Source organism: Branchiostoma floridae, chromosome 2, assembly GCF_000003815.2.
Source record: "Branchiostoma floridae strain S238N-H82 chromosome 2, Bfl_VNyyK, whole genome shotgun sequence".
In the NCBI taxonomy this organism is placed as follows: Eukaryota; Metazoa; Chordata; class Leptocardii; order Amphioxiformes; family Branchiostomatidae; genus Branchiostoma; species Branchiostoma floridae.
In genome coordinates, this window is record NC_049980.1 from 34,239,891 (window position 1) to 34,263,379 (window position 23,489).

The 23,489-nt window shown below is 42.7% G+C and overlaps 2 protein-coding genes across 3 annotated transcripts in view; one reads left to right on the forward strand and one right to left on the reverse strand.

Annotated features, from left to right (window-relative positions):
- Positions 1–1,450: 1,450 nt before the first annotated feature.
- On the reverse strand, positions 1,451–14,706 carry LOC118409453 (very long-chain acyl-CoA synthetase-like). Of its 2 annotated transcripts, XM_035810487.1 has the most exons (13): positions 14,486–14,706; positions 12,254–12,384; positions 11,953–12,014; positions 11,330–11,497; positions 10,391–10,606; positions 9,733–9,891; positions 8,021–8,145; positions 7,167–7,361; positions 6,565–6,655; positions 5,290–5,488; positions 4,475–4,572; positions 3,427–3,596; positions 1,451–3,106 (listed from the first exon to the last, which is right to left on the reverse strand). In XM_035810487.1, the coding sequence occupies exons 1-13, from the start codon at positions 14,594–14,596 to the stop codon at positions 2,966–2,968; spliced, it is 1,866 nt and encodes a 621-aa protein (XP_035666380.1). In that variant the 5' UTR covers positions 14,597–14,706; the 3' UTR covers positions 1,451–2,965. The 2 variants fall into 2 exon arrangements, with proteins under 2 accessions (XP_035666380.1, XP_035666381.1); XM_035810488.1 differs by lacking the exons at positions 11,953–12,014; positions 12,254–12,384; positions 14,486–14,706 and adding an exon at positions 12,054–12,122.
- A 299-nt stretch (positions 14,707–15,005) lies between these two features.
- LOC118409454 (very long-chain acyl-CoA synthetase-like) overlaps positions 15,006–23,489 on the forward strand; it is a 13,845-nt gene continuing 5,361 nt past the window's right edge. Inside the window, exons 1-8 of the mRNA XM_035810489.1 lie at positions 15,006–15,478; positions 16,109–16,287; positions 16,810–17,019; positions 17,840–18,001; positions 18,548–18,672; positions 19,038–19,232; positions 19,747–19,837; positions 21,948–22,146. Coding sequence (XP_035666382.1) covers positions 15,207–15,478; positions 16,109–16,287; positions 16,810–17,019; positions 17,840–18,001; positions 18,548–18,672; positions 19,038–19,232; positions 19,747–19,837; positions 21,948–22,146 — 1,433 coding nt within the window. The 5' untranslated portion in view covers positions 15,006–15,206. The remainder of the gene's footprint in view (positions 15,479–16,108; positions 16,288–16,809; positions 17,020–17,839; positions 18,002–18,547; positions 18,673–19,037; positions 19,233–19,746; positions 19,838–21,947; positions 22,147–23,489) is intronic.

Below are 23,489 nucleotides of genomic sequence, written 5' to 3' on the forward strand. Positions count from 1 at the left end.
GCATATAACAAACAAATGGGGTATTGCCTAAATTTGAATCTATTGCAGTGAACTTCAGATATCACAGTGAACGTCATGATTTTGATATTTTTTTTAATCAAAAGGGAATACATGTAAATGATGTACATGTAGTTTTAAGGAGTTTGGAATGTACTATCAAAAGGAGACATAGATATATTTTTATCATGACTATGCATATCTAGTGAATGCTTATAATATTTTATGAATTCTACCAGTGAATGTTGGCAAATAGTGAAATTACTTCATTTTTTTTTACATTCCATTGCAAGTTTAAAAATTGACCTATTAATGGTTAATAATCTCTGCCAGTTATTGCATACTCAATACTATATAGGTACTGAATTGAACACACAAGCAATGTTGAATAAAAAAACAATGATAGCTACAGTTTTCCGTTCATGATGTTTTTTATATTGTGTCCATGAGTATATCAACCATTAATAAGAAGAGAGGCTGAATTTTTCTGGGTTTCCAGTCAAACTAAGATGTGAACTCACATCATTCACTTGCACTCCATCGCTGCAACACTCAGTTCTAATGTACATGAAATACCCTGGGTACCAGACTTTCAGCCAGGGCCAGCAGAGAATCTGATCGGCAGCCAAGGCAGGTCTTCCCGACGACCTTAGATGAGCACTCCGGAGATTTGTCAGGCAGGGAGAGTTTTCCAGCCTACCTGTGGAGTGCTTACCGGGTACTGTAAATGTAGAAACTTTCACAGTGGTTTTATATTTACGGTGGCCTCTGAACCACGAACATAAAACCACCGCGAATATTCATAAAACAGTGTGTGACTACAGTACAGTACTGTAAATAAGATTGAAAAATAAGATTGAAAAGCACCGTGAACACTACATTTTTCCGCTGCTGTAAAATTAAATCCCCAAGAAATTAAATGCACTTACAGTATCTGCCTTGATTGCTGAACAGATTCTCTACCAGACCTACCCCCGGTAGTTAAAAGTCTGGCACCCAGGGTAACACGAAATTACTTAATATGACATATATTTTCATGATCATCTCATCAAATACTGCACATGTATATGTGTTGACTTCACACAATGTAAGGCACTGATAGAAGGTAGAATGGGGGGAGGGGGAATTTATCAGGCATTTTTACTCCAATTGTACACACAAATTTACTGATCCAATTGTACTCATATTCTTTCTCATATTGTCTCAAACATTGGCTTTGAACATAATACTTACATTCAAATTGAATGTTCAGAATCTTATTCACTCATCAACAAACTTTCGTTTTTTGATCCCTAATTAATACAATGTGAGGTCACAAAGAACATAATCAATACATTTACAGTTGTTCCTATAATATTCAATATGACTGAAAGGAATTTTGGAAATTAAAAGGATGACCCAACTACATGTACAATTTATAAAAGAAAATGATCAGTTTTTTTTTTTTTTTTGAAAAAAAAGATATTCTGTGAAAAAGATAAATGTTCTACATCCCATAATAGAATATGACCTTATCAATGACATGATTTGGCTTGTTTTTTTGTACACAATTATTCATGATTAGCACAAAGTAATCTGCAATACTGTTAATTCTCAGTCGTCCCTCTAGTGTATTGGGAAGTGGAAGGGTGGAGATATCTGCATGGCACATGGTCAGTTACTGCATGACGTCTTAAAACGCAAAGAGACAAATATGACACATTTCTAAGGAGTCTCATTAGATGCATTGGCAATGATATACATTTGTATAAATGTACAGAAAGTGTAAAATTTACCACCATGATAAAAGCACCAAAGTTTTAGCAAATTCACAACCAGAGTTCCAATACAGAAACAAAGTGGTACCTAAATGAATGTCACTCCCCTTATAATTATATTAGGCGAGCCAAATTTACTATTTTCTGATTCTTTAGAGGTAGACAAAATACAAGGTACAAAAATTGCATTGCTCAATAGGCTAACCATTGCCCAGCATACATTTATCTACTTGCAAAATGCAGCATGTAAAAAATATACATCATGCAGAATTGTAATAGTGGCACTGTTAATGAATGACTTTTGCTGTACAGTGGTTTTATTTCATGATTTTGGATAACAGATGTTTTCACAGTGTTTGAGGTTTGTAGTTGAAAGAATTCTGAAGTAAAGTAGAATCATTATCATAATGGCAAATCACATTTTTGCAGTGTTATGATTTCATGGCTGGAGATTGCATACAGAAATAAATGACAAAAGCAAAACCACATTTTCAAGATTTACAGTAGTATCTGAAATTTACATCTTATTTTTGTTGGCTAGAAAATTACTTTAAATTTCTTACACCATATTTACTCCTATCTACATGTACATTACAACAGAAAATAAACCAAGCTTTTTAGGCTATCTGCAATAACTGCAAAAAAGCTGCCTTGTCTGTTTATCATTTATAGTACTAATAATAATCTGTCAATAAATGTCTTAAATGATATATTGAGGCCAAAAATATTATCCCCTCAAAAGTCTTTTTTATCATCATAATTTTTTGGTCCTCCTAGATCATTGTGCAGATTTCCAACAAAAAGATGAAAATAGGTCTATTTGTCAGCAATTTTGTCACCAAAAATGTTGGTCATTTGGTCACCAAGCTAATTAGGGCTTCTAATTTTTGTCATTCCAAATTCTACAATAAATACCATAGTATCATTGTGCTTCTAGAATATCGGAGAATTCTTTTACACATCCAATTTGTTCTCATGAGGGGGGATATACATGTAAACTCAGCCACGTTTGGGATTGTGTTCTCTTTGCATAAGCGCCACCTATAGTAAACATTGGCTACAAATTGCGGCAAGAAGCAGAACTTCAGTCAAAAGCTCTGAGGAAGGTATCTGAGAGACATCGAAATGTTAGCAAAAGTCCTTTTTCCCGCTACCGCGATATTAAATCCCCGCGAACTTAAATGCATTTACAGTATGGCATGTCTAGTTCATCAGTTGACGGTCACCTCTCCCTTGATGATCTTGTCGTACAAGTCCTGGTCTACAGGTCGGTAGGTTTTACTGCTGGTGTCCATGAAGTAGAGGGGGTCACTCACCTGCCGTGGGTCGAAGCCCTCTTCTACAGACGCGACCTGTGGGGGGCAAGGTGGCCTGGTGGTTAGGGTGGTGGACTAGAATCTAACTTAAGGTTCTGGGTTCCAATCCCATGCAGACACCGTAGCCTAAAATCGTGCTCCTAGTGGCCGACCTTACAGTTCATTAACCCCAGCCAGTGGAAATCTTTACAAAGAAATCTTTATTGACATGACAAAAGTACAGTGAACTAGAAGATTCCGGGTACCAATTCCATGCAGACACAGTAACCTGACTAAAATTGACATCTCGACAAGGTCACCTGTTATGTCAATCCTTCCACAAATGTGTTAAAACTTAATCAAAGAAACAAACAGACCTTCTTCTGTTTGAAGGTCCCAGTAACATCGATGGCTTGTTGCATCCGGAGAAATCGCGGGACAGCGTAGGGCGGGAGGTACTGTGCGACGTGCTCGTACAACTTAGGGAGGTCCAGGCTGTGGTCGGGACGGACTATTATCGACGCCATTCCCGCCCGCCCGTCATAACCTGCCGGAAGAATTGACAAACATTTTTAATAATAAATCGTGGTACAGCGTAGGACGGGAGGTACTGGGTGACGTGCTCGTACAGCCGAGAGAGGTCCAGGCTGTGGTCGGAACGGACGATTATCGAGGCCATTCCCGCCCTGCCGTCGTGACCTGCAGGAGATATGGGCAATTCTTTACCTTCCTAGTATGATCAAAAGAGTTGAGAGACGTGATTTTGGTTATTGCTTTTATTGTTACCATCATTTGGCGTATGCTCCTTATAGCCTTAGAAAGCAATGCACATTCCAGCTCGACCGTCGTATCCCGAAGGAAGAATGGGCATTTCTGATAAGCAAAAGAGTTATGAGACGTGATCTTGGCTTTAACTTATTGTTACCAGTATTTGTTGCACGTTCTTTATAGTCGTCAAAAGCAATGCACAACAGGCTCTATATATTCCAGGGTTCAGCGGTTACAAAGCAGGGTTGGGCAAGGCCAATAGTCCAATCGTTCACGGCAAGTGAAAGTGCCGATCAGGCATGTTCTACCCCACTAGCCCGACTGGGCAATTCAGACGTTTTCATGTGAGTGAGATTTTGATGTGGGTTGACATTAGTCTACTGCTCCGTTATGTGTACAGTTAAGAAGCCAGTCAATTGTACATCAGTCGATTGCACGAAATCCCCAAACCCATTCACTCCATTGTTAGTGACTTCGCATTTCTGCATATGCCTCAATTGCACGAAAAACGCTGGAAATAGGGTATGCAATTAAACAGCTTCTATTGTACAACAAAAACCCTCATGTCTGTAGCAACCAGCCCCACTCACCAACCATTTTCCTTGAGTTGATATTGAGCCAGGTGTGATCATAACTACATCCTACACTGTGACCCACCTGGTATTTTGACTCCGTAGACGTTCGCCTCCTGGATGGGTTCATGTTCCGACAGGACCTGGCTCACCTCGGTGGTCGCCACGTTCTCTCCCTTCCATCTGCAGGGATACATACATGTACAGGACACACAGTAAGGGATTGCACTATCTCTCATTCATGTTTGTTAACATTTGTAACCTAATAGTAATATAAAGCTAGAAGAGTCTGTCAAGAGAAGGCGCCTCACAAGCATAGCCCGGTGTACAGAACCACCCGGTGTACCTTACTGTCTCAGGGCAGTCTACTCAAATACTGGATACTGCTACTAACTAATGAGAGACTGGCTCTAAGGCCAAGTGAGTAGAGAGCAGGCTTTACTCTAGGTCGTGAGTTCAATCCCAGTTGATAGAGTCATACTTGATACTAAGATTTAAGAAATACTTTTCCTACTTTAGCACAAAGTACTTGTGTTGAAAACAAAGACCATTGAATAAAGAGATACTTTTTACACAACCAATGCTTTATTCTCACCGACGTTTCGGTGACCGTCTGTCACCTTCTTCTGGGCAATTCTAACTGGTTCACATGGTAGTGCAGGACAGGTGTCGCTGCTCACAGAAGAAGATGACAGACGGTCACCGAAACGTTGGTGAGAATAAAGGTAATGGTTATGCAAGGAGAGTCTCTTTATTCAGTGACATACCAACCTGATGAAACTATTCACAGACAAAGACCATAACCTACAGTTAAACTCTGTGATTGCACAAATGTTTGTGTCCCAACGGCTATTGAAATGGCCTTTTGGCCTTACAACTCTCCCCAAACACTACCAGTACCTGAACGTGTCTCCGAGTCTGTCTACAAAGTAAACAAAGTAGTCTGTGTCCATGAACAGAACGTCTCCGCTGTTGAAGTAGCCGTCTCCCTTCTTGAAGACGTCACGCAGGATCTTCTTCTCACTCAGGGCCTTCTTCCCCGCGTAGCCGTCGAAAAACGTCCTCTGTGTGATGGGCGCGATCACCAGGCCGTTCTCACCTGGAAGGGGGAATGTTGGATACTAACAATTTTTCTAAACCTCAGTTCCATAAGAAAAATTTCAATCTATTAATGTCATTACATGCCAATTCTAATACTGTAAATGCAGAAAATGTTCGCGGTGGATTAATGTTCGCGGTTTTCGCGGTAACCACTTCACCTGCGAACATTTTTCTATTAAGGTATTAGACTGCAGTCGATGGTGTTACCGCGAAATTAAAACCACCGCGAAAAGTCGTTTTTCCCACTATCGCGAAATTAAATCCTCACGAACTTAAATGCATTTACAGTATTCAATAAGTGATATTAGTGTATTGTTACCAACTTGTATTCATCACAGGGGTTAAATACAAGTCAGAATTGCCTGAGGAAGGCGACAGGCGGTTATTGAAACATTGGTGGAAATAAAGCACTGGTTGTGAAAAACAAGTCTGTTTACTAGGGGCAATACAAATATGCAAGCATTTATAATGCATTTCTAACACAAAAATATATACAAATTTTCTACGACCACTGCTGCCTTCTTCAGGATCAATACTGATGACCAATCACATCTTTGTGTTAGAAGATAGTTTAGCATTTATTAGCATTATTACATTTACTACCAACACAGATGAGCGTATTCTGTATCACCCGAGGTACCAGTCCGACCACGGGCGGGAGGGCTGGGACCGATGGTGATGCGGAATACACCGTGTTGTATTTCATTTATGTCATACCCACCTGAGAAAACCCATGTTTTGATGCGAAATGCACCAGAAGTTGAACAAATTTGGTGCCCTCGAACAAAAAGTATTGCAACAGCAATGTTCCAACGTCCGAATCAGATATTCGAATTACCAACCGTGCCACACTCGGGCCGGTCGAAATGGTTCGATTTACTCAAAGAAAGCCCCGTGTGATACGCCTTTATGGAAGGCAATACGGAAGTTATGGCCCGGTCCGAAACACCCGTATCGAACGTTTTTGCGTCACTGATACGACATAAATATGCAAGTAGCGACAAATGTTAGCGTACTGAAAAAACTTAAACTGAAGCCTTTGTGTTAGAGAAAATGCCAAAGATAAACCCTGACCTGGCTTGGTCTCGATGCACCACCCGTTCTCATCCCTGATAGGCTCTCCAGTCGCCACGTCGTACTTCACGAAGTTGCACGGTCGTAATTTCTGCAGGAGAGATCAAAAGAGTTGCCATGACTACAGACAGCAATACAAGAAACAATGGAAACTGTGATCTACAGTTTAAACAAATAAGTAATTCGGAAATTAGGGAAATATGCTATGTGGCATGAAAGACTGTCTGGAGCAATTGTTCAAAATCAAACTATTCAAAAAGCAAGATGGCAAGCTCAGAACAGAACTGTCTCATCTACTAGACTAATTAGTGAATTACTACTTAGCCGTAGATCAGGGCTGTCTCTAGCTTTGAATCATTTAAATTTAGGGTCAGGGAACTGGAAAAGTTGGTTCAGGCAAGTGGAAATGGTCTTGTAACGTTTGCCTTGCCCAATACTAGGACCAGTGAATCTCTGAAAACGAGAGGAGATAAATATGTCGCATAGCAATTACTCAATATGCAACTGGATATGATTTGGGAAACTGTCAGACATTTCAGGTAGAATTTACTACCTTTCGTCTACAACAAATAAATGATAAATAAGAATGTCTCTTCACCTACCCTCATCAGAGGAGAGGCGTACCCGATAGCGCCAAACTTCTGGAGAACATTGACGAAGCCGACGTTTCCTTCCGTTGCAGCGTAGAACTCCACCACATCGCTGACACCGAACCTCTCTTGGAACTCCGACCAGACCTCGGGACGAAGACCGTTACCCAGCGCGCCCCACACCTGGTTATCCTTGTCATTCGCTCGCTGGGACAGGAAGGACAATGTCAGACCTCAGCAGTATTGGACAGATTTTACACAAAAAGTCTTTACTAAAAAAGTGCTCACCGACAAGTTTCCGTCTACGACACTTACAGTACATGACCTGACCAGGTGACATCAGTAATGGGTCAACTTGAGAAGTATGTGTACAGAATTAGCATGTGAAATCTTTCATGTATCAATTATATCATAGATGAATTTTATTTCAGCAGAAAAAAGAGAGAGGCAGACAGATGGGAGTCAAGATAGTACCAGAAAATGGACATGCACGGTACAAAATGAAACACTAACTTAGAGTAAAACAGAAAACCGAGTAGGGTGGAAAAAAATGTTTGCCAAATGTTCTGTGGTGCCACAAATACTTAGACTTGGGGACAGATGGGATGAAGTTGTTTGTTTGTTTCTTTATAGAGATAAGATGAGTACATTCTGATGAAGAATAAAATTCGTGGTGAGCTTACTTTGGGCTGAGCACAGAGGTAGCGCAGCAGTTCCCCGATGTACTTAGTGGTAGTTATAATACTGACTGTATCTCTATTACGTTGTCTGTATCTCACCTCTTCCTTCATGATCTCAATGAAAAATGGCCTGCAGGCCGATTTGAGCTTTGACGAATAAACAAAGGTTCAAACAAACAAACTTACTTTTGGCTGAGCACAGAGGTAGCGCAGCAGTTCCCCGATGTACTGCACCACCGTCACGTTGTACTTCCTGCAGTCGTCCCAGAACTTGGAGGCTGAAAACTTCCTCCTCAGCACCCAGGTACAGCCTAGGTAAGGAACCAAGACTTGAGTAGGTACATGGAGAATGGATGAATGAATAGATGGATGTAACGCTAGTTCACCTTTTTTCGTTGGATAACCTATATTCGTTGTTTTTGAAAGCAGGTTAGTCGGGACATCAAGTCAACGGACGGTGCTTTCAAACTGCAATATTTTTAGAATATTGCAATTTGAAACCACCGTCCGTCTTGATAATTTGCCTAAATACGCTGTTTTCAAATACAACGGATATAGGAAATAGGTAACCTAGCGTTATGAATGATCATGTGTTACTCCAAAGGGCAGTTATACCAGCTATATAGACACAGATAGGTACAGAAGTAAAAATTTTTTGGCATTATCTTTCTGTCATTAAATTTGGCAGTCAAAATGCAGAAAAGTGTCTCTGAGGGTTACGGATATCAAAATATTCTATCCCCTCACCTGTTTCTACTGTTCCTGCCAATCCTATACACAGGGCTGCACTATGGTACAGGGGCAGGGCACAGTACACTATGGTACAGGGGCAGAGCACAGTACACTATGGTACAGGGGCAGGGCACAGTACACGCTATGCTACAGCGGCAGGGCACAGTACACTCTATGGTACAGGGGCAGGGCACAGTACACTCTATGCTACAGGGGCAGGGCACAGTACACTCTATGCTACAGGGGCAGGGCACAGTACACGCTATGCTACAGCGGCAGGGCACAGTACACTCTATGGTACAGGGGCAGGGCACAGTACACTCTATGGTACAGGGGCAGGGCACAGTACACTATATGCTACAGGGGCAGGGTACAGTACACTATATGCTACAGGGGCAGGGCACAGTACACTCTATGCTACAGGGGCAGGGCACAGTACACTCTATGCTACAGGGGCAGGGCACAGTACACTCTATGCTACAGGGGCAGGGCACAGTACACGCTATGGTACAGGGGCAGGGCACAGTACACTCTATGCTACAGGGGCAGGGCAAAGTACACTCTATGCTACAGGGGCAGGGCACAGTACACTCTATGCTACAGGGGCAGGGCACAGTACACTCTATGGTACAGGGGCAGGGCACAGTACACTCTATGGTACAGGGGCAGGGCACAGTACACTCTATGGTACAGGGGCAGGGCACAGTACACGCTATGGTACAGGGGCAGGGCACAGTACACTCTATGGTACAGGGGCAGGGCACAGTACACTCTATGGTACAGGGGCAGGGCACAGTACACTCTATGGTACAGGGGCAGGGCACAGTACATGCTATGGTACAGGGGCAGGGCACAGTACACTCTATGGTACAGGGGCAGGGCACAGTACACTCTATGGTACAGGGGCAGGGCACAGTACACGCTATGGTACAGGGGCAGTGCACAGTACACTATGGTACAGGGGCAGGGCACAGTACACGCTATGGTACAGTGGTAGAGCACAGTACACGCTATGGTACAGGGGCAGGGCACAGTACACGCTATGGTACAGGGGCAGGGCGCAGTACACGCTATGGTACAAGGGCAGGGCACAGTACACGCTATGGTACAGGGGCAGGGCACAGTACACGCTATGCTACAGGGGCAGGGCACAGTACACTACTCACCTGTTTCTACTGTTCCTGCCAATCCTATACACAGGGCTGCACTATGGTACAGGGGCAGGGCACAGTACACTACATCATCTTTTGTAGCTCCACTCAGGCCAAAGAACATGCTAGCGTACACCATCCGCGCATAGGACACCTTGGCTGCCTTGGGGAGACCTGAGGGGACAAAGAAGGCTTTTTATTGGCAGCTGGTCATTGAATGTAATATATAATGTATTTTGTGTGTAACAAATTATTAAAGTTACAGTTTGTTTAGATGTGACTTTAACAAAGACCAAAATGCTGATTAGTTTTGCTTGAATATATGAGACAAATGGGTTAAAAATCAAATCTTTTAGTAATACCTGCATCCAAACAGGAAGCATCTTCTGTGTTATCTTTGATGTTACATGTATTATCAATGGAATAAATTCCTTTGTAGGAGTTAAGATTTACTATAAAAATTCACACACTATTCGATTTACCGTCTGATCTTCTCGCTCTTTCTCGTGAGAGTAAGACATAGTGGACGCATAGATATGATGGGTGCAGAGTTATATCTATAACCTGAAAGATTTTTGATATACACTGGTCATAACTACACCTATACATGTATGGGATAAGTTTATTTCTTTTCTTTTTTTTTCCTTTCAGGATCATTGAAACATTGACAAACCTGTTGTGCCTGAGGTGTAGATGTATGCCATAATGTCTTTCATTTTGATGTCTGCTCTAAGCTCTTCTGGGATTGGTTCACCAGATGCTGCTTCCACCCTCTCCTCCAATGGCAGCAGCCCATTCTCCTGGACCTGGTCACCCAGGACCCACACTGTTACACCCTGCTGCTGCAGTTCTGGCAGAATCTCCAAGATGGCGCTTCTGAGAGCTTCCTCTGTTAAGAAATGAAAGGTTCACCATGTAAAAAATTTTGATTAATATCTGAAAAAAAATATTCTTAACACTGCAATGAAACCAAAGACTTTAAACTTGGAATGGGATAAATTATATAGACCAGAATTAGCCATCTCAACTCTATGGATATATTAACACAGATAAAATTTGGTTGCCTCTACCTCTTCTATCATATTACAAAATGCATAATCTGATATACCTCACATCAGGGCAATGACCCTAATTGACACAGCCGAACTTCGAGTCCATACAGTATTTTAGCCTATTTTCAACTTGTAGCAGGAAAATGTAAGAAACATTTCTTATTGGTGATACAGTGTAGGGTGCGGACGTTCAGATTAGGCAAAATAACAAGGTTCTGGTTAATTTTTTAGTCCTGTGCTGACCCCTAATTTGAAGTGGTCAGTCCCTAACTTGACGTCATGAGAAGGCAAGATGGCAGCATATTTGAGGGCTGCGGTGACTTTCGCTGGTAGGAATTTTAAAAAAGTCTGACTTTTAGACTCTTGAGATAGTGGGCAGCTCTGTGGGGTGAGTTCTTATGACCTGGAATGTTCCCGGATGAGATTATGACACCCTGAACTTGCCTATTTTTACATTTTCGCCAATACAGACTTCCATTGGTGTTCACTGGCCATCAGTGGCCTGTCCAATGACATCTAAAGGCACTGTGCAGAAGGATTTGATGCATGTTCAAGCTCACCTTTCCCCACAATCAGGTTCTTGGCCCCGCTGACGTTAAAACAGTGGAGGAGCGACTTGGACCGGAGGTTGCTGTTGAGCAAGGCGCTGGTCGTCCCCAGCTTGGACAGTCCCAGGAACACGGCCAGGTACGCTGGCTCGTTCAGCATGAAGATGGCGACTGTCTCACCTAGGGATGTGAAAGTGATCTCAAATCTTCCTCTGGTCAAGACAGAGAAGACAGACGCTATGTACTGTATCTACAGCTTTTACTGGGGAAAATCCCCTTTAGAACTCTTTTCAAAAAGCTCACAACATTGGCTTCTGGGCCAGACACATTAACCATTATGCCAACACAACAACACCACCGTAGGTACAGACCTAAACCTGATCCTCAGGTACAGGCACTGATCAGCACCTGTACCTATGTACTTGATGTTATGTTTAGGCACACAAGTTTAGCCTCACCTGCACGCAGCCCCTGCCCATGAAAGAAGTTTCCGACCCTGTTGGAATAGCAGTCCATCTGCCGGTACCTGTACCTGTACCTGTACCTGTACCTGTACCTATACCTGTACCCATACCCATAACTGTATCTGTACCTGATGTACCTTACCTTATTAAGTTACACATCCCTAGCCTCACCTGCGCGCGGCCCCTGCCCATGGAAGAAGTGTCCGACCCTGTTAGACCACCGGTCCATCTGCCTGTATTGTACCTGTACTGTACCTGATGTTATGTCTCACCTGCACGCAGCCCCTGCCCATGAAAGAAGTTTCCGACCCTGTTGGAATAGCGGTCCATCTGCCTGTACCTGTACCTATACCTGTACCTGTACCCGTACCTGTACCCATACCTGTTATGTTTAGATACACATGTCTCACCTGCATGCAGCCCCTGTCCATGGAAGAAGTTCCCGACCCTGTTAGACCACCGGTCCATCTGCCTGTAGGTGTACACCTCCTCCTCGAACATGAGGAACCGCCTGTCCGGTCGGGCTGCAGCCTGCTGGATGAAACGGGTGATGATGGACACATTGTTCTTGATGTTCCTCTCCAGTTTGGTGATAGGGAGGGACTGTGGGCACAGGAAAGATGAGATTATCAATAGATAAATAAATACATGAATAATAATAATGATGTTGATGTTCCTCTCCAGTTTTGCTATAGGGATGGACTGTGGGCACAGGAAAGATGAGATTATCAATAGATAAATAAATACATGAATAATAATAATGATGCTGATGTTCCTATCCAGTTTGGTGATAGGGAGGGACTGTGGTCACAGGACAAAAGGGATAATATTGATAAATAAATACATGAACATTAATGATAATTAATTATGTTGTGAGGGAGTGTACGAGTGATGTTGATGTTCCTCTCCAGTTTGGTTATACTTATAGGGAGGGACTGTGGGCACAGGACAAAAGAGATAATATTAATGAATACATGAATAATGATAATAACAATGATGCTGATGTTCTTCTCTAGTTTTGTTATAGGAATGGACTGTGGGCACAGGAAAGATAGATAAATAAATACATACTAGATAACAACAATGAATGATGTTGATGTTCCTCTCCAGTTTTGCTATAGGGATGGACTGTGGGCACAGGAAAGATGAGATTATCAATAGATAAATAAATACATGAATAATGATAATAACAATGATGCTGATGTTCTTCTCTAGTTTGGTTATAGGGATGGACTGTGGGCACAGGGCAAAAGAGACTGTTAGTATTAATAAATGCATGAATAATGATAATGAATAATGACAGAGTAGCTTACATGTACGTCTCACTCCAGGATATTTTTAGTACTTTGCTTCCACACAATTAATGGAAGTTAAGTGGACAGATTTTGGAAACAGACGTATCGATGTTTACTGCACAGTCTTAAATAAACTCTTATAACATAGTGTGAAATGTGGGGGGAAATTTTTAATTTTGTCACTCAGAATTGAAAAAGATTGAAAATTTTCTGTCCCCTCCCAGCAGTTGATCTCACGAAAGGCTAGAGTCGGCAGGTTTTGCCCTGAGGGTTGGTCGGGTAACCAGAACCACAATATTCCTTTTCCTCATGCCTAATACCAGTGGACGGTCCTGTGTGTTGGGTCAAGGTCAACACCTGATGGCCTTGGTTGGGGCCGTGTGGGCTGTTTACACAGATTTTACTTTGCTGCACTGATTTTTAAACCACCTGTAGAATGCAAAACTAAGGACTGAAATGATTTCCAGTACAATGCCCTGTAATCTAAGCATGCTGCAGAGATGACAAGAGAACAAAAAACAATGTTGTGCAGCCACCTTTTTGACAGACAATCAAAATGGGGTGGTACAGGTAGAGTTTGTCTAGAAGACATTATTTTGACAGTTGAAGCATTTTAGGTATGCAGAACAATGTATTTTCCAGTCCTGAACAGCATTTTTAACTACGCTCCATTAGGACATTCCATTGTTCTGTAATAATAGGGTTCCCACATGATTTCATAGGGGATCATGTTACCAAGGTTGATAATTATGCCTGTGAGTCTCCAGGGAATATTTACAAAACAATACTCAGCATCTAACATTGTCTAATGTTACTAACTTAGGCGTGCATTGCTTCATACAGTGTGATCTGTAACAGGAGCTGACAGTCCAGAGGTCGCTTCACGGAGACAATGCACTGTCACTAAAGACGTTATTGTCACCTTTATAGCAGACTCCATGAGACGGGCTTGGGGGGGGGGGGGGGAGGGTGTTACATGACTGTGTGTTTTCGTGTTCCTGATAGCAATCGGATAATTGTACCCAGTTTATTGTAAAACTTCCATAGACTATCCTCTACCAGGCTCCAAATGTCGCTGTTAAAGATAGCAGAAATAAGGAAAATAGACAGATAACGCATCAAATAAGTTAGCCGGCCAAAAACTACATTCCCTACGCTATGAAATGTGTCTTTCATTCGAAGCCTAACTTGCCATGCATGGCCTTGTATAAAGTTGTGGAGCTGGTCTCACCACTACAAGACCACGGTGCTACGAACCACAATGGTTTGGTTGAGATACAGTACACAATCGAGCTGATATGCTATCATAAAAAAAGCACAGCCGGCCCTACATCACACACATAGAGAGTGACTATTTAGCAGACAAACGAGAAATTCCAGGGTCACCAAAAATGAGCAAGAGCACATGCCTTGAGGATGAACCTGGCGTCCGTGAGGAAATGCGGGTAGAACAGCTTGATCAGAATCGGCGCTGTGACCACCCCAGCTAGAACGCTGTACAGGACAGTTTCCCAGCCCATGGTGAACACGAATGACGGCTGGAACGTGCTGGAAGTAGCGTAGAAGGAACAGGACCGAACAGGGGTCACACAGCTCAGCTTTCACACCGACCTTCGGCAGCGTGTAGTGACCCTAAAATCGCCCCGCCGAACTTTACTCTTTGTGGAACAAACCACTAAGATAATAGGGGCTATGATAATGGTCAATTTATTTTCGATTCATATTGAATATTCACTTGTGTTTCTTGAAACTGTGGAATTGTGAAACAATGACTACGTTATGCTCACAGTTTTATTTTCTATTTACAACGTGTGAGTTAATACCCCATATTGTGTTTTCTATCTCGTAGAATTTCGATTCAGTTCTGCGCTGTCGAAATGGGTTGTTCCAAAAAGGGGGCGTGGTGTCGAATAATGATCAGAAGAGCATGCAGCACCCCAAACATGCATAACTGAGACACTAACTGGGACACTAAGTAACATATATGTCCACTTATCAGAGCTACAAAGGTCACCAAATGGGCAAAGTCCGATGATACCGGCTTCATTCGTGGCCGGACACACCACCAGACACTTGGGTTGGTCGCCAAACAATTCCTACGTCTGAAAATTTCAGGTGAATCCAGACGAAATGTCCCGGGACGAGGAGACAGGGTCGGCGGGGGACGAGGCCGCTGCGGCCGCCGCCGACCTGCGGGACGGCCCGCTGATTGAGCAGGAGTTAACCAGGACAGCGGTGTTCAGAAAGGTCCTGCAGGCCGGCGGCTCGGTGGTAACGGAGTTCGCGGGCGCGGTGAGGAGGCACCCCGACAAGCCCTTCCTCCTGTTCGGTACCGAGGCCCACACGTACGGGGAGGTGGACGCCATGGCCAACAGGGTCGCCAACCTCTTCCACGGCAAGGGGTAAGCGACTTTGTTTATGACACGTGTTATTGTTCACCCCGTCCTTGTGCGGAGTGGAACATATGGCTGTTTCAGTGAGCATAGCAGTTGCTAGCCCTTTCCTTGCTCGGGGCACCTCTAACACAGGACCCCTATTTAAGTATTTTAAAACGCCCCTTCCAAAAGATGGATGCAGTCCCAACCGAGACGCCCTACGTTTGAACCTGGGTCTCCCAATCAACACAGATATCATACCTTTCTTTTGAATAAGCCCTTTCACAGAGATCAGGACGCTTGTGTGGCGACAGGAATCTGGACATTGTTATGCAATGGTCAAATGAGGACTGTTTTCTTTTCAGGGACTTTCACCTCACCTCACCTATCCCTTGACAATTATTACCTAGAACTCCTGTTGCCACACATGCGTCCTGATCTCTGTGAAAGGTTTTATACAAGTACAGTAGAAGCCGCTTAATTGCAGCCCCCATCTGACAGTGCTTTTCGTGCAATTATCCGAATGGTGCAACAAAGGGAAGTTATTAAGCTGGACCGTACCACCAAGGGATTTTGGGATCTCGTACAAACTACAATTAACAGAAGTGTGCGATTATCCGTTGTGCAATTAACTGGCTTTTACTGTATACTGTCTAGGTACCAGAAGGGGGACACAGTTGCCCTGCTGATCTACAACGAGCCTGCCTTCATCTGGACGTTCCTGGGTCTGGCGAGAGTCGGGGTGAAGATGGCGCTTCTCAACACCAACCTGCGGGGACAGGCTCTACTGCACTGCTTTAGGGTCGCTGGGGCAACAGGACTCATCGTGGGGCAAGGTACAACTAACGTTAACTACAGTTAACATCCGTAACGATATCTCTGGACAGGCACAGTCATGCACTGTTGCAGGAGCGACAGGTATCATTGTGGGGCAAGGTAAAGTTCACAGTTCAGTGGACAAACATATCGATAAACTAGTGTGACTCCAGATATTATTCCAGTCGATCTTTCCAGCCCCATTGGCCACTGAATGGCGTAGGAGTGTGAATGGATCAAATAGATCTTTCTGGATATGCCATTTGTACTGTTCAGTACAAACCTGGTGTGTTATGTCTTCAGGCAGGTTTGCAGTATAAACGATATTAAAAAAAACATCCGAGTGTCATTTATATAAGGAAAGTTGGAGTTACCCAAATTCCAATGTCCCGATTTGTATATTAGTATGGAAGTACATGTATTATGTTTATTATTTTACAAAGTTATTCATGTTTTATTCTTACTACCAAGGAGGTTAAAAATCACCTTTTTTTTAACCTCCTTGTTACTATGGTACTTCCTTTGTACTAAATAACTCCCAGGACAACCACTGCTGGACGCCACCTTGGAGGTCCTGCTGGAACTGCAGGCGGAAGGTGCTACCATCTGGCTGCAGGGTTCTGCTCACCCCCCTGCCGGGCTGTCTGCCTGGGATGGACCGGTCCAGCGAGAATCTGACCAACCACTGCCAGTCCAGGTCACCATCACTCCCGCAGACACTCTCTGCTACTTTTACACTTCAGGAACCACTGGTGAGTCTGTGCAATACGTAATACGTCAAGAGTACAATACAATACATTTAGAATACACCGTGTTGTATTTTATTTATGTCATACCCATCTCAGAAAACCCATATTTTGTGCCAGAAGTTGAACAAATTTGGTGCCCTCGAACAGCAATGTTCCAACGTCCGAATCAGGTATTCGAATTGCCAACTGTGCCACACTCGGCCCGCTCGAAATGGTTCTTTTACTCGAGGAAAGCCTGCGTGATACAAACTTTGAGCCTGTGTGATACAGAAGTTATCACACGGTCCAGAACACCCGTATTGAACGTTTTCACGTCACAGGTATGACTTAAAGTGCTGTATGATACAACATATTTCACAGTATTGTATGCCTAGTAGAGAGGTTTTTAATACCGTGCAGTGGCCAAGTGGGTGGAGTGTTCGCCTTGCATTCGGTAGGTCTAAAGTTTGATTCCCGGCTGAGACACGCTGGAGACTTTTAAAATGCTTCATGTTACTTTCTCAGTTTAATAACAGCACTCAGCATTCAGGAAAGTGTACGGCGGTTGAACACACACACCACTACCAGTGGACTAGTCTCCAAGCAGATTCTACAATGACATTCACTCCTCTGCCAGCTTTTGATACTATCTTATGCTACCGTAGGATCTGCTTGGAGATTACCAGTGGACTAGCCCCCTGCTGTAGTGATTGCACAAATGTTGTGTGGTCCAGGGCTACAGAAACTGTTTTATAGATGGGGGGCCTCCATATACACCGTCTTTATCATATAAATTAATGACATTTCTTGTTTTCTTGCATAATTGGTGACCCCCACTGTGCAGGTCTCCCGAAGGCAGCCATTATTCTCCATGCGAAGTTTACCGCAGTGAGCAACACACTTGTCCACTATTCGGATGTCAAGTCAGACGACGTCTTCTACATCACCTTGCCTCTGTACCACACTAGCGGTCTCACGCTCGGGCTGGGGACAGCCATAACTATAGGTGAGTCAGAGAGCCAGACTCTGAGTAAAGGCATTCATCAGTTAATGGCCTCTGGACCAAAGATTTGGAATCATAACTGGCTGTGTCACTCACTTCACATGCCTGGCTACTAGAAAGGGATGTAGTTTTTAGGGAGTCGTTAAGCACTGTTCATCAAGCTAGTGTCAATTAACTTGATCATGTTTTCTCTGATGCAGACCTTGACTGCTCTCCAAGCAGAGGTTCAGCCCCTGCTGCTATTTGACACAGACCAAATGCGAACATGAAGAAAACATTCTTGAAATAGTTAAACTGTAATTTCCAACACCAAAATTGGACTCACCCAAATTTTTTTTTTCGACTGTACAGCATCAGTCTTTGTCAAGGAATGAACAATCCACTGCTGTTGTGACGTCACATGAAGAAAACAGTATAAAAATGTGAATATGAAGCTCCCCCACACACAGTTGACACACACAAAAAAAACGCCTAAAACACGTCAAAATCAGCCAGAGCAAAGCCTGTGCTTGGAGAGTAAACCATGACTGCATGTTCTGTATTTTGTAGGTGCGACAGTAGCGTTGAGGCAAAAGTTTTCTGTACGCCATTTTTGGGACGACTGCAGACGTTACAAGGCGACGATGATTCTCTACATCGGAGAGCTGCTGCGGTATCTATGTACTGCACCTGAGGTAATAAGGTATCCTTGCCTATACCTACTAGTAAGGTGATGGCTGGGTTTACACACGTGTTTTCTGAGTCTAACGGAGTCTGACTCAGTGGATTTGACTTATTAGTACTGTGCTAATTTTAGGGTAATCATGAAGATACTCTTTTATCCTGAATCGATTTGAGTAACAAGTCTTTGAAACCATAATCAAATTACTCTTAGGTATGGGGGAGTGGTGGGTGTTGGTGGGGTTTGGGGGTGGGTCAAGATAAAACTGAATTAGATCATCGTTATATCTTTACTGTCTGTTCACTTTTGCTAGATAATGTAACTTCTTTGTTGCTCTTGAGTTAAAACTTTCAACTCATTATGATTTCTCTCCCCCAGCGCCCAGACGATAAGGACCACCACGTCCGCCTGGCATTTGGGAACGGTCTCCGCCCGGACATCTGGAAGCAGTTCCAGGACCGGTTTGGGATTCCGCAGATTGGAGAGTTCTACGGGATGACAGAGGGCACGATGGCACTCATCAACCTTCACAACAAGGTCGGTGCAGTCGGGGTGGCCTCCCCGCGATACAGGGTAGGTGTCAAGCAACTTCAGACAGAAAATACGAGCGATCGCGATGATGTCATGTTGACGCAAAAAGCAGGTGTTTGGCAAACGATTGATTTACATATTAACCGGTAATTTGGTCTGCTATTTTAAAAGTAAATTTTTAATCTAATCTCCTGACGTCCTGGTAGGCACCAACCGCCGAATACCCCGGATATAAACAACAACAGCGATCGCTCGTATTTGATTTGTTTATTTGTTCATTCAATCAACATTGCAAAATAACACTTGTGCTTCTTCTACATATCAAATACCATTGATTTTACAAAATCTTATAATTATGAAACCACATGTACTATACAACATGTTCAACTGACAGTGTGCTTCTCGATAAGAAGTTGGGCCAACTTGGGGGAATGTTCTTGTTACCTGAGTAGGTAAAAAACATATCGTCTGTACTCTCTGTCATGACCACTAGAAAACAGTGAGCTAAGCTGGATCGAGATCACTTTATGACTTTATGTTCCGTTCCCACCTGCAGAAACATAAACCCTTTAGTCTGATCGAGTGTGACATCGACACGGGGGAGCCAATCAGACGAAAGGATGGGAGGTGTACAGAGGTCAAATTAGGTCATTACCCAGCACTTATGCCTCTCTATATATTGCAATTTTAAACTTTGCATCCGTACTCAAAATAAAGTGATTACCATCAAGGTTTCGATCAGTCCTCTGATCCTTATCAAGTTAAAATGACCCAAAGCCTATGTCACACATCCAGACTGGAACAGTGACATCAGCAAAGGGTCAAAGGTGCTTGAAGGTCGGTATCGGCCTCTCTTTACATTGCATTATGTTTAGTTTCTGGGTCACAATCTCACTCAAACCACATTTTTCAATTGTGTTCTGCATAAAACGAAGCACATGAACTTTCTTAGTATTTTGCCTGTGTAATAAAAAAAAAAAAAAAAAAAAAAAAAATGTTATTTGTATCATTGTTATTATTTGTATATAGTGGTGCGTACCTAAACTCATATTCAGGTTCAGGTCCGGATTCAAGTCCAGCAGTTCAGGTTCAGGTTCGGACTTTAAGTCCGGACCTGAACCTATCATTGCATATTATGTGCACTAGAAATTTTATTTTGAGGGGGAGGGGGGTGGTGCATATAAAATTGCATGCATAAAATTGAAATGCAATGTGGAAAATACATGCAAATTATATACAGCCAGTGTAAACACGAAACGTTTTTTTGTCTCAGTGCAAATTTCACTGTCTATGGAAGGTTTTAAATGGTTTAGAACAATAAAAGGGAATATAAGGGGCCCCCAAAGCCCTTTTCCGTAGAGCGTAATCGGCGGTTTTAATTCTACGTACTCCGTAGCGGGACCGCTCGAATTCAACGTAGAGCGTAATCGGTGCATTTTGCGTCGAGCGATATTGGCCCCTTTAATTTAACGTATTACGTAGAAGCTAACCGGATTTTACCGTAAAACGTAATTCATATGAATTGTTCGTAAATCATAATCAAAATTCCATTAAACTTAACTAGTCTACCGGCAAAGTTTACCCGTGAAAATGCATGAAATTGCGTTTCAAAGGGTCCAGATTTCAAAATTTCGCCGGACCTTCCTTGCGATTGGCTCACCCCTTCGGCAGTGGACATGGTGAAAATATGTTGCGGGACCGTCGCCTCCCAACTAGTAGAAATTTCTTTACTGAACTTAGCTTATTAGACAAGCAAAATGTGCAGGAAATGGTATTTGAGGGGGTCAAGATTTCAATTTTTTCTCTGGGCGGCCTTTGGCCTCTGTGCGACTGCTTGGGCCTTCGGCGCTCACGACTCTCCAGCGCTCGTTGCCCTCAAAAACTTCTCTCTGACAGAAATGTCATTACATTGAGCATATAGTCTACCAGCAAAATGTGTCCCTCAAAATGCAGGAAATGGTGCTTCAGAGGGTACAAATTTTAAAATTTTCCCGTACGTACCTTGCGACAGTTCGTGCTTTCACTAGTTTCAGCACTCGAAATTTGAAAATGATGTTTGGGGGCGTTGTCCTCAACAGCTTAAACAAAGCTAAAACCATGTGAATTTCTAATTGAAATGCCATTCAACTTAGCTTAGTCTGTGAGCAAAGTTTGTCCTTCAAAATGCAGAAAATAGTGTTTCAGAGGGTCAAGATTTCACAATATTCCCTGGGGAGCATGCCCCCGGACGCCCCTAAGATTGTCGCGCCTCCGCTTTCGATGCTACAAGTGCTGAAAATTACGTCACATAAGAAATTTGCTGTCGCCGCCTCTGGCCAGCAAGACGGGCGCTTTTATATCGTCAAAGTAGCTGTTTGAATCTTGTTGATGGAATCATAAGTTCAAGTTAGATCTCCTCTTCACGTGTTCTGCCGTCGGTGGAATTCAGCCAAAAGACAATAAAGATTTGCATAATGCATTGGAAACTTCGTAATTTAGCGTAGAGCGTAATGAAGCGTCCATAATTTAGCGTATTACGTAGACGGCCCTCCCGAATTTAGCGTAGAGCGTTGTCGGTACCCCCCCTTGGGGGCCCTCATATAAGTGACAGATTGCTTTTTGCAAGTCCGGACTTGGCTCCGGACATTTAGGTTTTTTTCTGGACTTGGACCTAAACATTTTAGGTCCAATTCCAAGTCCGGGCTTTAGGTACGCACCACTATTTGTATATATACAAATGTATATGTATATATTATCTGTTGAAATTCTGCTTAACAGGAAAGCCTGGCCTTCTTGTGAATAAACTAGCTGAAGGTCTTCCCTTTATGGGATACCTGGGGAAGCGAGAACTCACCGAGAAGAAGATCTTACGCAACATCTTCGAGGAAGGGGACATGTACCTGAACTCAGGTGACCTCATGATGATTGACAAGGAGTACTTCATCTACTTTGCGGATCGGCTAGGGGACACCTTCAGGTAGGGTCAGATCAGGTGTGATTTGAGTTTATTTGAGCTATGTTAGTCAGACTGGGTGACACTGTAAACCTGATGCACAGAAGCAGATAATACAATGTATGAACAATTTGCACAACTTACACTAATAGCCAATCAATAGCAACGCAAGATATATCTTTGTTTTGTAATAACCCTGAGTGAAACACTTGTCTATAGACCAAACACACAGGTATGTACAAGCTTCATAAATCCTGTGGTCAATAGGTTTAATCCACTCACATCAGAATAGACTCATACTTTTTAAATAGCTCTTCAGGATGGTGAACAGAGGCTCAATGCCCCATCTGAGAGGATGTCTCTCGCCAAAGCTTTTAAAATCACTTTCACCTGAGTCAAACAGTGTGAAGTGCTTTCCTCAAGAACACAGCAGTGGGGCCTGGGTAGGGATTTGACAACCCTAGCCCTACACATATGGAAATTGTTTTTTTAACTGTTATTTTTTGTTTGCCCATGTGTTGTCCCCAGATAAAGTTTTAAAAAATTTAAAGTTTGCCCATACACGGCACGAAAAACGGTATTTAAGGATGCTGAAACCATGCGTAATGTTGACGTATTTTCCTCCTTTACGGATCTATACACCACTTATACGAGTACGTAAATATTGCCTTTAAGTGGTCTTTCTGTAGGTCCGTGTTAGTCCTTATTTTCCGGTTTTCCAGTTGTCTTTAAGCAGCTTAAAGATGTCGTAAATGATTTTTAAAACCCCCTTAAAACTTGTTTAAAGTTCACGTTTATTTGATCTAAAGCCTCTTTACGTCTCATATACAATTGCATTAAGTGGATTATAACGTGTGTTTTAGTGCCTTTTCAGCAGCTTAAAGTTGCCATAAATACTTATTAAAACGCCCTTAAGACATGTTTAAACTTCACGTTTATTTGATCTAAAGCCTGTTTACGTCTCATATACGTGTGCATTAAGAGGATTATAACGTGTGTTTAGGTGCCTTTTCAGCAGTTTAAAGTTGCCATAAATATCTATTAAAACGCCCTTAAGACATGTTTAAACTTCACGTATATTTGATCTAAAGCCTATTTACGTCTCATATACGTGTGCATTAAGTGGATTATAATGTGTGTTTAGGTGCCTTTTCAGTAGCTTAAATTTGCCATAAATACCTATTATAACGCCCTTAAGACTTGTTTAAACTTCACGTTTATTTGATCTAAAGCCTCTTTACGTCTCATATACGTGTGCATTAAGTGGATTATAACGTGTGTTTAGGTGCCTTTTCAGCAGCTTAAATTTGCCATAAATACTTATTAAAACGCCCTTAAGACATGTTTAAACTTCATGTTTATTTGAT